Source organism: Mustela erminea, chromosome 1 (genome assembly GCF_009829155.1).
Source record: "Mustela erminea isolate mMusErm1 chromosome 1, mMusErm1.Pri, whole genome shotgun sequence".
In the NCBI taxonomy this organism is placed as follows: domain Eukaryota; kingdom Metazoa; phylum Chordata; class Mammalia; order Carnivora; family Mustelidae; genus Mustela; species Mustela erminea.
In genome coordinates, this window is record NC_045614.1 from 16,767,903 (window position 1) to 16,781,086 (window position 13,184).

At 47.2% G+C, this 13,184-nt stretch overlaps 1 protein-coding gene across 1 annotated transcript in view; it reads right to left on the reverse strand.

Annotated features, from left to right (window-relative positions):
- Window positions 1–222: 222 nt before the first annotated feature.
- LTF (lactotransferrin) overlaps window positions 223–13,184 on the reverse strand; it is a 28,193-nt gene continuing 15,231 nt past the window's right edge. The window contains exons 11-17 of the mRNA XM_032317684.1: window positions 12,661–12,708; window positions 12,012–12,167; window positions 10,267–10,408; window positions 4,748–4,815; window positions 2,939–3,123; window positions 1,836–2,025; window positions 223–434 (exon numbers count right to left, since the gene is read on the reverse strand). Of these exons, the coding sequence (XP_032173575.1) occupies window positions 400–434; window positions 1,836–2,025; window positions 2,939–3,123; window positions 4,748–4,815; window positions 10,267–10,408; window positions 12,012–12,167; window positions 12,661–12,708 (824 nt within the window). The 3' untranslated portion in view covers window positions 223–399. The remainder of the gene's footprint in view (window positions 435–1,835; window positions 2,026–2,938; window positions 3,124–4,747; window positions 4,816–10,266; window positions 10,409–12,011; window positions 12,168–12,660; window positions 12,709–13,184) is intronic.

Consider the following 13,184-nt stretch of genomic DNA (forward strand, 5'->3'; position numbering starts at 1 on the left):
CACACATACACAAGCACACACACAAACAACCATGTGAACAACCGGCCGATGCCCTTGGGGAAACCAGCGACCGGGCCTGTCCTTTGCCTCCAAGAGCCTGTGGGACAGAGGAGGCACAGGGCCTGGAAAATGCAGAAGGAGCGGTCCAGCTGGCCCAGCACCTGACCAGACCCATGATTTCAGCATAAAATCTAGAAAAGATGAAGGATGCATTACAAGGAATGAAAATCGACAGCCTTTCTCATTTTATTTTACTGCAAAGGATGACAGACAGCACGGGGTTGGGAAAGCAGACGACTGGCCAGGGTGGGAGAAGGCCCAGCGCCCCGGGGAAGGGCCGGGAGCAGCGAGGGGCTGAAGCGCCTCAGGAAGGGAGGCCAGGCCATCTTCTGGCGGGTTTTATCTACTCAGGAAGGCGCAGGCTTCCAGAAGCGCTGTGGGACACACCAAAGCAGGAAAGTCAAAAACCGATTTCTTTTTTTTTTTTTTTAACCAAGATATCAGTCAAGGAGGGTACTGAAACACAGACCTTCCCCTGCTTTCTCCCACCAACCTGCGGCCCGTGCTTGCTCACCTTGGCCCTCTGAGCCTCCTCCTGATGGTGGCCCCTTGGCTCTGGGCCTCACTAACCAGGGTGACTTCCTGTCCTCGCCTGAGTGACACAGGCCCCACCCCCTTTTGCCTCTAACTGACTCAGCTGTCACAGTCAAGTTCACAAGGCACAGATGGTCCTCGGATGGGAGCCGTCAATGCCCTGTCTTCATGCAGATCTGTCCACAGCGGCGATCACCTCCTCATGCCCTTGGGCACTGACAAGTACTCCCCGAGGCCTGCTTGGTGTGAGGCACTGTGCTGAGTGCCAAGGTTCCTGCAGGGATGCACGGGCCCTGTCCTCAAGAGGCACACACTCTGGAATAGCCCTGCAGCCTCTTTCTCAGAACGGAGTCCTCGAACCACCTGATCAAATTGCCCTGCTAAAGAACAGCGGTGGTATTGACATTGGGGCCCGGGCAGCCCTTGGTTGACTGGGCTGTTCTCTGCTTTGTTCAGCAGCAGCCATGGCTGCTGCCCACAGACACCAGCTGCACTCTCCTATGTTGTAAGAATCAAAAATACCTCCAAACACAGCCCAGTGTCCCCTCAGTGGGCGGGGTTGTGGGGGACACAGCGCCTAGCTGTGAAGGACTGATACTAGAGCTTCTGGGCCCCACCCCACCCTGGGGCCTCCACCACCCCGATGTCTCCAGCTGTCGATGAGGTCCCAGGAACCAGATTCTGGGCGACCCCATGCCCAGGCCAGGTGGTGCACATTGTAGTGTTAGAATCACCCCTGGGATCTTACGACACTCAGCAGTATCTTACATGTGTTCTTCAAGGAGCAATCATTTTTCAATACATTTTCCTGGCTAAGATGCTTTCTAAGACTTTGTATTTTCCATGGCTGGCATTTACGGTAACTGTCTGGAGACCAGCATTTGTCCTTTCTGAATACATACGTGTATACACACACATACATGTATGTGCATGTACGTGTGTATAAGCATATATACATATAGCTACATACATGTACACACATTTCATTCTACTGGATAAAATGTATCATCAGTTTCTAAAACCCAGGACGGGCCCTCAGCATTATAAAAATTGAGCATATTACTAGTGGCTGATTTTTCCCTAAGTCTTTCATCTTGTCAGTGACACCGTAACTTCCCAAGGCAGCAGGAAAGCACATCGCCGTGACTTTTTTATTCCCATCTTCACTCCCCAAATGCCACCCAGCCCAGCAACCTCGCCACCCTTCCCGCGTGCCGGCTTCCCCGGGGTGTCGCACTTACGGGAGCTCGAGCACTGTCTCAGATTACCAACAGCCGTGACGTACGCTGATCCCAAATATTCTTGATATGTGTTTTTGCCCTGGAGTCTGGCCAGGCACTCCGTGTTGTCATTGAACAGAAGGTTTTTGGTCTCAGACAAGAACAAGCAAAAGTCTCTTGGGCACTTCTCGCCGTTTCTTCCAAACTGATTCTGTAGTAACAAGGCAGACAGTAAGAGAGTGGCCGAGGGAAACAGGAGAATGTAGGACAAAGACACCTCCTCCGTCCAGGCTCAGCCCTGGGAAGCCCACAGAATGAAAGGAGCTGAGTTCTGGACGCCTTCCACCACTTGGCTGAGCCCCGCCCTGCCCCATGTCCTCCAGCAGCCCGTGCCCCACAGGGGACAGACACACCAGGTAGGGACTGCGCCCCTCCCTACTTCTGATCTCACCTCCTGCCATCTTTCCCTCCTTGTCCATCTGCGGCCTCTTCCCCTAAAATCTCTGGGTGGCTAGGTGACAGCTGAGGATTTCTGAGAACTCCCACAAAAGCTGATCACCTACAGCAATTCCAAGAGGCCATCTCTCGCAGACAGGCGGTCTGCATTGGAAATCATCTCTGTCTTTGATCAGGTCACTGCCTTGGGCGGGTGGGTCACTCAGCCTCATCCGAGGGGCAAGAGCAACACACCTCGGTGATGAACCCATCTTACCAGCATTAGTGAGCATGCCACAGTGAGGTTCCTGTACCCATTATTACCAGTCTGGGGCCACCATCTTTACATCACACCTGGACATGAGGTGTTCTAACACAAAATCTAGACGCTCTTAAAGAGAATCACAGACTTCAAGGAAATTGCACGGTTTCCTGCAAACCACTTCCCACAGATAGCCTTCAAACTACAGAAGTTCTGGGTGTGTTCTTTCTAGAGATTATGCGTGCGGACGCCTCTGTTTTTCCCATCACTGAGACTCTGGGCAGCTCCTCGGCGTGAAACCAACTTCATGCAGAGGGACGGGAAAGATGGGCTCTGGACGGGCTGCTTCCCCTCTAACGCTGTGACTGCCCCGCCTCGCAGCAGCCCGTGCAGCTGGGAGATGGCAGGAGGCCCTGGCGATCCACACCTGTTGGTCAAGCAGCACCTGCTTCAAGTGTGTTGCCTTCTCTTGCCGAGATACCACACCGTGGTTCGGAGCCATGGCCAGGTGGCACGTCTGAGCCTCCGTCACGGGCTTCCGGGTGCCATCGAGGCACAGAAGCTCAAAGTCCTCCATCTTCAAATCCTTAGCCCAGGCCTCAGGGTTCTCACCTGGGGAGATAAAGAAAGGTGGCATCAGCCATGGGGCTGCCCCACTCGGTAAATGTCCTTTCTGGGTCCACTGGTTTCTCCTGAAATGCACACATGTGGGTCACAGTGACACAAGGGCAAGGGAAGGAAGCTGTCTGCACAAGCTATACAAACTCCAAATATAGCAGACATCAGTGCTGTGTCCACACTGGGGGACAGGATCCAGGAACATAAGGGAGCAAAACCCTGACATGCTCTACAATGTGGACAAACCCTGAGAAAGTGATGCTCAGTTAAAAAAAAAAAAAAGCCAGTCGCTAAAGGCCACGGGATTCCATTTCTGTGAAATGTCCAGAACAGGCAAATCTACAGAGACAGAAAGCAGACTGGTGGTGAGCAGGTCTGGAGGAGTGGGGAAAGGGGCAGGAGTACTTTCTGGAGTGTTCTAGAGTGTTCTAGAATTGGGCTGGGCTGGTGGGTGTGGCGCTCCATGAATGTGCTAGAGATCACTGAGTCACACATTTGGAACGAGCATATTTTTATAGCATGAATTGTATCTCAACAGAGCTGTTAATTTTTTTTTAAAAAAAGAACGCCCTCCGCTTGTGCCCTATTTTCCAGTGATTTCTAGAAAAGGAACATCTGGTTTATGTTCAAGAAGAAATTGTTTTCTCCTTCCTTTCATATTCAAAGGCTCTTAGTGTATAACCAGACAAAGGATAGGAACTTCTGTAAGTTTATTGAGTATGTTCCATCGATTTAAAAAAATAGTTGTAAAATCCCAAAGAAACTTACACCGTAATCTGACATCGCTCTAGGATAACGAGCGTACTCTTATCGTGGTAAGCACTGAGTCATGTACAGTGATTGTTAAATCACTATACTGTACACCTGAAACTAATATCACACCGTATGTTAATTACACGTCAGTAAAAAAAACCTGACATCCATCGATCCCCAGAGATCACTTGGATTAACGCTTCATAAGTTTGAAGTAGAATTCTACACATGTCTGTGTATGTGCAAACACAGATCCAATGTTCAGGCCCCTGCTTCTCTCGTTCTACCCTATCTCCTCTCAAAAAAACAAAAACAAAAACAAACACTTTATCCGTTCTCTTGGCTCTATTTGATATTGAGATCACTCCAAGCTTTTATGTCTGCCTTGGGGGCCAAGTAGGGGTTCAGGAGAAGGCTACAGTTTGGAGGGAGGCCCGATGGCTCAGGGTGCAGAAGTTGGCAATTACTATTTACTATACCATTATCGGTACCTGCCTGTGATTTTGTCCCCCCAAAGACTCCCAAAGAGTTTCCAGACAGAGGGCTCACATGGGTCTGAATGAAGGCCCCTTACTTCTTTTTTTTAAAACTTTGCGACAGGGAGATGGTGTACTTCTGTGGTTGACTAGACAAAGCCAGGGAGACATTTGCTACTGTGTATGGCTGGGATGTGTGTGTGTGTATGAGAGAGAGATAGAGAGAGGGAATAGGGTTTCAAAATCAGTGTGACACTCACAGACATACCACGTGGCATAATTAAGTAAAGAATTTTGCAAGTAATTGATCCAAAGCCTAGAAAAGGTCATAATAACTTCCCAATTGCAAATCTGAATCCTGAGACGCGAAAGGGAAACACTTGGCTTACCATTCGTGTTCTCCAAGACAGTGACGTCTTTCACAAATGCCACATCTCCAGCCCTCTCCGCCAGGCACCTAAAATGTTCCAGAAAATAAACACATTGCCACAAACGAGAAACGATTAGGGTTTTCATAAATATGTGTAATATAGATTCCAAAAACTGGAACAAGGGAGTAAACATGGCATAGATAAAGACAAATATTTCCAGGAACATATAGTTTAAAATGGTAGCTTGAACACATATGTTCATCAATCTTCCCTGCTTCCAGAGTCCCAATAAAATGACATTAGTGAAATTGATGGGTTTTGGGTTTCATTTTTTTTTTTTTAACTTTAATGAGATTTTTTAAGCTGTAAACCATGAGTCAGGGGAGGGCAGGAGGGGAAGAGAGAAGGTAGTACTGACAACTTTTGGAAGGTGGAGAGCAAACCAATGAGTTGTAATTGATCCAGCAGAGCAGAGACAGCTGTAAATGGAAGAGGGAAGAGCGGGAAGCCCAGAAGAACACTGATGTGTGCTACAGAACGCCAGAAAGCTCATCAGTTAGAAGTACCAGGCATCACGAATCTGGCTGAGACAGGAGGACTGGATAGAGTGTGTATAAACATGGCTTATGTGCCCTTCTATTCCATTTGGATGGGAGATGGCTCCGCACACCCCACCCTCTGGCAGAAGACTGAAGGCTTGTTCACAAGATATTGAACCTGAATTACATGAGAGACAAAGAGCCAAGCACAGTGGAGAGCAGAGGCCCAACACTGATGTCAGAGAGTGGACTGAAAACCTATATTCTGGAAGGTTAAATCATAACCTCTTTCCCCCACTCAGCCTCCCAAGAAGCATACGGGATGATTCTTTCTCTGGAAAAGTTGATCAATCAAAAAAAAAAAAAGTCCTATAAATTCTGACATGGGGATGCCCCACAGTGAAACGACACAAATCAATTGCCTCATAGGTGAGCCCCATAACCAAGCCAAGACATGGCACCTGATGCAGAACTCACAGTCATTGTTTGTGTTTATTCTCAAATATGGACAAGTGGCCAGAAACTACTGGATCTTTGGAATAAAAGCTAGGAAAAAATGTAGACTGCAAAAACATAGTTAATTATGCTCAGAAAATACAGAGACAATACAGGAGAAGGAATAAGATTTTTTTTAAAGATTTTATTTATTTATTTGACAGAGAGAGAACACAAGTAGGCAGAGCAGCAGGCAGAGAGAGTGGGGGGAAGCAGGCTCCCTGCTGAGCAGAGAGCCCGATGTGGGGCTCAATCCCAGGACCCTGAGATCATGACCTGAGCTGAAGGCAGAGGCTTAACCCACTGAACCACCAGGTGACCCTAAAATTTTTTTTACTACAATGAATATCGCTAAAGAGATGAAAGAAATTGTAGCAGTCATAAAACAAGAACAAGAAGCTCTTAAAAATGAGCAGTCAGAATACAAACTGTTCTTAGAAAGTAAAACAAAAATCATTATCAAAATTCTCAAAAATGATATAATGATTAGGTCAAGCTGAGGAAATACCCCAGAAACTGGAAGATAAAGAAAAGCAAATAATAAAAAAAAATAAATAAGAAGAAGATGAAATGATAATCCAGGAGTCTATAATTTAAGAATTAAAGTTTAAAGAGAAATCAGAGAAAAAAGGGTAGAAATTATCTAAGAAATAATGAAGTAAGATTTCCCAGAACAGAACAACTTGAGCTTTTAGACAAAAGAGGCCCACCAAGTGTCCAATCCAAAGGTTTAAAAGGAGACTCACATAAAGAAATATCAGTGTGAAGTTTCAGAACATTGGAGATTTTTTTTAACTCAGAAACTTCTTAAGAAACTTGTTTTCAAAGCATCTTACTTTCGATACAACCCCAAATGAATTTTTCCTAAAAAGTATTTTTCATTCATTGTTCAATCTCTATAAATTTAGAGAGAAATACATATTTAAAGGAGAGGCATAGGTGTCTGATTTCTTTACTCTTCACAAAATATTCTTTGTGCCGACCTGTGTGTCTAAGATGCTTCCTTACCCTCCTAAAGCTCATTCTCTCAGAACAAGGATGTTACCAATAAATTGTTGAAAAATCAAAAATATTTTTTTTCAAAACGGAAGAGTCACATACAAAGGATGGGGAATCTAAAATGGTAGATTTCTCAACGGAAATTCTAGATTTAGAAGACAATGGATTAATGTTTTTAAATTTTTGAATTTGTTGTAGTTTCTGTCTTTCTGTTACATTCTGAATAATTTTTTTACATATATTCCTTAATTCTCTTTTCAGTTATGTCTAAGCTGTGAAACTGTCCAATGGCATAGATAGTTTCAAATGCTATGTTTTTTTTTTTTTCCTTTCCAGAAGTTCAATTTATTCTTTTAGAAAACAATACTGTTTTTTCTGCTGGATGTTACTTCTAGTAACTTTCCCCCTGTGTGTTTGCTTCGTACTATTATAGTTACTTCTGACTGTGTACTTCTCATTGTTATCAAGACAGGATTTGGCGGGCACCTGGATGGCTCAGTGGGTTAAGCCTCTGCCTTCCGCTCAGGTCATGATCTCAGGGTCCTGAGATCGAGCCCTGCATCGGGCTCTCTGCTCAGTGGGGAGCCTGCTTCCCCATCTCTCTCTGCCTGCCTCTCTGCCGGCTTGTGATCTCTCTCTCTCTGTGTCAAATAAATAAATAAAAGCTTTAAAAAAAAAAAAAGATAGGATTTTTGAACAATCATTGAGGCCTATCTTCAAGGTGCTGTCTTTCAGGCAGGTTTCTAGAGGGACCACTAGTCTGGGACCACTTTTAAAAATATTTATGAGTTGAGGGGCACCTGGGTGGCTCAGTCGTTAAGCGTCTGCCTTCGGCTCAGGGTCATGATCCCAGGATCCTGGGATCGAGCCCCGAATCGAGCTCCCTGCTTGGCGAGAAGCCTGCTTCTCCCTCTTCCAATCCCTCTGCTTGTGCTCCCTCTCTCACTGTGAATCTCTCTGTCAAATAAAAAAATAAAGTCTTTATATAAAAATAAATAAATAAATAAATAAAAAGATTCATTAGTTGAAAATTTCTGGACCATTCTAGGGGATAGAAGTTTGAGCTGCAAATCCATGCAGGAGGGGGCTCATGCCTTCAGTTTTTCAGGGCTGGTGTGCATTCTCCTCCGTTTTCCTCAGCATCCAACAACTTGATGCCCTCAGGAGTAGGTGAGGAAATTACTTCGGACTCACTCCTACCTTAAAGCCGTATGTAACCTCTGTGTTCAAGTTTGTCACGACAGGTAAATATCCTCAGGACAAAGTGAGCTCTTATTTCTCTGAATTCCTAGTCTCCCTTAATAATCTTACTACTTTGTTACTTATTTGATATTTTTAAGAATGTGTGTGCGTGTGTGTGTGTGCGTGCACGCATGTGCGCACCCGTGTGGACTATTCCAACATTTTTGCTTATTTTTAGTGAGAGGATTGGTCAAAATAGCTAATGCTGTCCTTTCCCAGACAGGGAAAATCCTGTCAAAATCCCTAGGGAGAATCTTTTTCAACTGACACTTAGTCATTCAGCCAAACTATACATGATTTCAAAGGTAGTACAAACACATTTTCAGACATGTAATCCTCAAAGAACAACAATGTCCATTCAGCCTTTCTCAGAAAGATGTGTTCTGTGCCAACAAAGCCAAGAAAGCAAAAGATATGGAATCCAGGAAACAGGCAATTTAACATAAAGTATTGTGAAGGGAAATCCCAGAATGACCATCAAGGGGAATCCAAGGACGACAGCTGTGCAAGAGGCATCGAGAACACCAGTCGGGACTTGGCCAGAGCAAGATTCCCCAGCATCTGATGAACCAGAGCCAGTATTCAGTCTGGGTATGTATTGTTAGGAAGTTTACACTACTGACTACGGGTTTTTAGATGAACTAGTGATTTTTTTTAAGCACATGAAGCAAAAAAACATGATGCAAAAAATGAAGCAAAAAAAAAAAAAGAAACAATGAAGCAAAAAAATAAAGCAAAAAAAAAAAAAAAAGACACTTATTAACCCTAGAGTAAACGAAAACTTTGTACTGTAAGAGAAGTACAACCTTATTACACCACATATTTGATATGAGAATATTTACATATTCATAATAACGTAAGCACTGAACATAAAATAAAAATATGCTGGGTGCTAAAAGGTGAAATTCGTGCTTGTGAGTGGAACAGGCACAGGAGTTGCAGGAGAGGCTAGAACTTCTTCCATAATGGAAAGTCAGCAGAAAAATAGCTGAAAAGTGAAAATTAAGAACCAGCAATATAAGAATGTTAATTAGAAATGTAGCCATGCTAGGACTTCTGGGTCCAGCTTTCAGTTTAGACAAAAGACAAAACATTTCCTTCTTGAATAAAGAGGAAGACTAAGGTGTAGATGTTTCCAATGGAATAATACCTTCCCGTGATTATAAAAGAGAAAACCACATGATTCCTCTGGGTTTTTCTCAGTGTCGACTCAATATTTCTGAGCAGAATCACATCACAGCTTTTCTATTTGCAAATCCTTAGTCTTTTAAAGATATTCTCATACTTCCACAAAATATTTTCATAAGTCACTCACACGATAGTAAAAGTTACATCTGTATCGTCCCATTGTGGGAGAGAAGGCTACTGAATTTATATATGAAAAGTTCAAAGACCCCACTTTGGCCACTTTCCTTGTCAGATCCATGACGCCATCTGGTGGTGCAATATCTTTTTTTTTTTTTTTTTTTATTGGCTCCACACCCAGCGCAGGGCCTGATGCAGGGCTTGAACTCACAACCCTGAGATCAAGACCTGAGCTGAAATGAAGAGTCAGACGCTTAACTGACTGAGCCACCCAGGAGCCCCAAGTGCAATATATTCTTGGTGAATAGAGAAAAGGGGATTGGGGAGGACCCCTGAGAAGCCGACCTCTGTAGGAACGGGGCTGCAATTTTGAATTATGGATAATTACTGTGGATCGCTAAGTGGTTAAAACTGGTGAATTCTAAAAACGTATTTTTTGGTTTATCTTTCACTTTCTTGTGGAAAATAACAATGCACTACTGCTTTGTCTTGGCCATTTCTAAGGCTGAAATCAGAGAGAAAAGTAAACTGTGAGATATAAGAACAACCCTGATGGGGGGTGAGGGTGAAGAGGGTGGCGGCTACAGGAAAGAGAATTCTTGCCCATAAAATTGAACTGTAGAAAGGACTTAAGAGGCCACAGACACGACCCATTTGATTTTGAGGAGGATGACGCTGAGGCCCACTGAGGCTGACTTGGGTCCCAGGCCACAGAGAGGGGCCCGGCAGAGCTGAGGTCATGCAGCCCCATGGCAGCAACCCTTTGGCAGCCTTGGGAAGGAGTGGAGGGGCCCTGATGGGTGCAGCCCCTTTGTGGGCCCCCAGGCCGCCCCTTGGCTCTGCTGTGACAGGCCGTGTCTCCGTGTCTGCCTCCTTAGAAGCGCATAGTCAAGATGCTGGAGGATGAGGTATGAAAAACAAAGCCCCACCCGGGGCAGGCTCGGCTGCAGAACTCACCTAAAAGCCCCGGTGTAGCCAAAGTATCTCTCATTGTTGTTGGGCGCACACTTGTTTTCACCCTTCTTGTCGCCAACGCACAACGCACAGAGATTGGACTTCGGGTCTGACCCAGGGGCACAGCTCTGGCTAAAGAATTCATCTGGAGAGAACGAACACAGGAGTCAGCGCTTCCCACCTGAGTCGAGACCAGAGGCCTCTCCACCCAGCAGGCCATACAGCTTGGGTTGGGGCCATTCCACAGCCTGGCAAGGACACCACACCCTCGATGTCACACACCAGCTGGTGCTGCCACTCACAGAGGGCCCAGCAGAAATCAGAAGAGCTTCACACCGGAGGCACTGACAGGAAGTCTGCCCGGGGGCTGGAGAAAAGGGTCCGGTACTGGGCAGAGGGGCCCACTGTGACACCCTCAGGTTCAACTGATGAACTTGGCAGTGACCCACAGCCAAACCTGCTGGCCGCCCTCCAGGATCTGATGTCCCCTCTCCTCAGAAACAGAAGCCCTGCTTTTTACCTGGGCATCCGGTCCGTTAGAATAAAGACTGTCCTTACCAGATGCCCTGTGGCTAGTACAGAACTCTCCAGCAAGTTCCTTAGAAACACCCTTCGAAGACAGTTGGCCCAGATTTTCTCCCCTTCTTCTCTTTCCTTCTGCACACAGCCTGCCAAAGTGGGCACCCGGACTCCAGTTGTGACATATACGGGCCATGAAGGGACCTTGAGCACAGCAGCCACACAGATCACAGCTCTGTGTTTGAAGCCCGGGCTCTGACCCTGGGAGCTTATCACGGTAGCTCCGGACAATCTAATCTCTGGGTTTCACTTCCATGAGAAAGAAACCTCTGCTTTGTGGAAGCCTCTGCTACTTGGGAGTTTTCTCTCCTGGCTGCTGAACTTGATCTGACTACCCCCCCCCCCCCGTGTGATCTGACCCACGTTTAGGAGTTAACATGGACTTGTATGGGTGAAGGCGAGAGGGTACGCTGGGGACGAGAAGGTCCTGCCTCAATGAGCAGCTAGCACCCATTATCCGACTCACGCGGGCCCTGCCCCTGGGAGAGCCACACCATGTGTCAACCTCCACAGAGGCCTGGGGAGCACCTGCTAAGGTCCCCTCTCCCTGCTTGGAGGCAGCCACGGGGCTGGGAAAGGGCCCCGTGGAAGTCTGCCCGAGCCGGGCTCCCAAATCCACTCAAAATGCAGCAGCGTCCTCCTTGAGGAGACACCTGCACGAGAGGCAAGCCCCAGTGAAGACATGCCACACATTTTCACAGCAGCAGGCCCACAGCAGGTGGGCCACGGCCTGCACATGGCGGGGGGAACATGGGGCATGCAGGGAGAGAAGGCCCCAGAAGCAGGCAGAGCCAGAACGCTTGAGCTCTTAATTTGGTTTCCTGGCAGCGTGGAGGAAGTCTGTTTCCTAAGGCAAACAGGTGCCCTTCCCCAAATTAGGAAGCCAGCGCCTAGGAGAAATTTGGATGGAACACTTCAAAAGATTAAAAAACAAAATTCTGTACTTCTTAGAACCTGTATCTATTCTTAGGGTGCAGAGAAGCTGACTGGTCCTCCAGTTTTTTATCTTGGGGTGGGGTGACCCAATCCTTGCTGTCCAATCTGCCACACAGACAACATGCTGACCCCAAGAGAGGCCTTCGGGCCACAGTCGGCCCCACAGCCCTCCTTCCCTGAGGTCCCACAGCTCAGCATGCCTACCCATGCACGACTCCCTCAGGATACCTTACCGAACTTGCAGGAGCCCGTCTGGTTGAAGAGCAGGCCCACGGGGATGTTCCAGCCGGCGGTCCTGCCCACGGCAGTGTGGCAGGACTTCCTGCCTCTCAGAGAGTTCCAGGTGAGACTGGGGTCTGATTTCCTGACAACGGCCACAGCAAGGTACCCTGGAACAACAGAAGAGGGGTGGGGGGGGGCACCTGGCATTGGACTCGAGCACAGCTATCTGCAGCCAGAGCCAAAACAAGTCAAGGAGCCCCACCAATCAGGGATACCCCCCAGATATCTGGCCACTGTCAGAAACTTAAGCGACTGTTCTATGTGAAGGTGAGACCGATCTAGGCTATGAAAGGAAGAAGACAAGCCGAGCCTTTAAGCGGTGGCTGGGGACCTACCCTGACCCAGCCATACGAGACAGGGAGGTAACCACCCTCCTGCCCTGCGATCAGGACACACTGAGCCTTTCTGAAAGTTCTCAGCCAAGTGTGAAGGTCAGCAGAACATTCATTGCCATTATGCATCTGTGAATTATGTGCATCTTCGAAAGAACTTCAGGATTCTCCAGCTGCATCCCTTTGAGTTTTTCTAGAGCTCCTGCCACCTCCCCCTCTGGCAATGAGGACTTAACCTCCAACCGGAAAGGAACGGATTCCAACTCACCTTCCGCCGGTCTATCCACACAACCTGCGTCATTAACGTCCTGTGATTCTGAAAGGACAAAAACAAGCAAAATGCCATTCAACCCTGAGCTTTGTGGAGAAGTCGCAAACTTTTTAAAATCTCAACGACACAGGATCAAATCCGAGGAGAAGGGATGGTGCAGCGGCCCCGAGCACCAGAAAGGCATCCGTCCTTGTGTTCGCAGATGCTCGCTCACAACGGCCACCAGCTGGACGTGACCCAAATGCCTCTCTGCCTTAGGAGGGACAAGTAACTGGTCGAGTCACAGCACAGAACACCGCACAGCCACGAGAGTCCATATCCTTTGGAGGAACAGCACCAATGGAGCATCGAGCGAGAGACGTACAAAGCACATGCCTCACATGCAAGGTTTAAAATCAGGCAGAATTGCTCTGTGTTGTCCGAGGTCAAGGGTCATTACCCTGGCTGGAGTAAGGGGGCTGGTGGCAGGAGGGCACCCAGGGCCACGTGGAATTTGCTGTGTCTCGATCTGGGCACTAGCA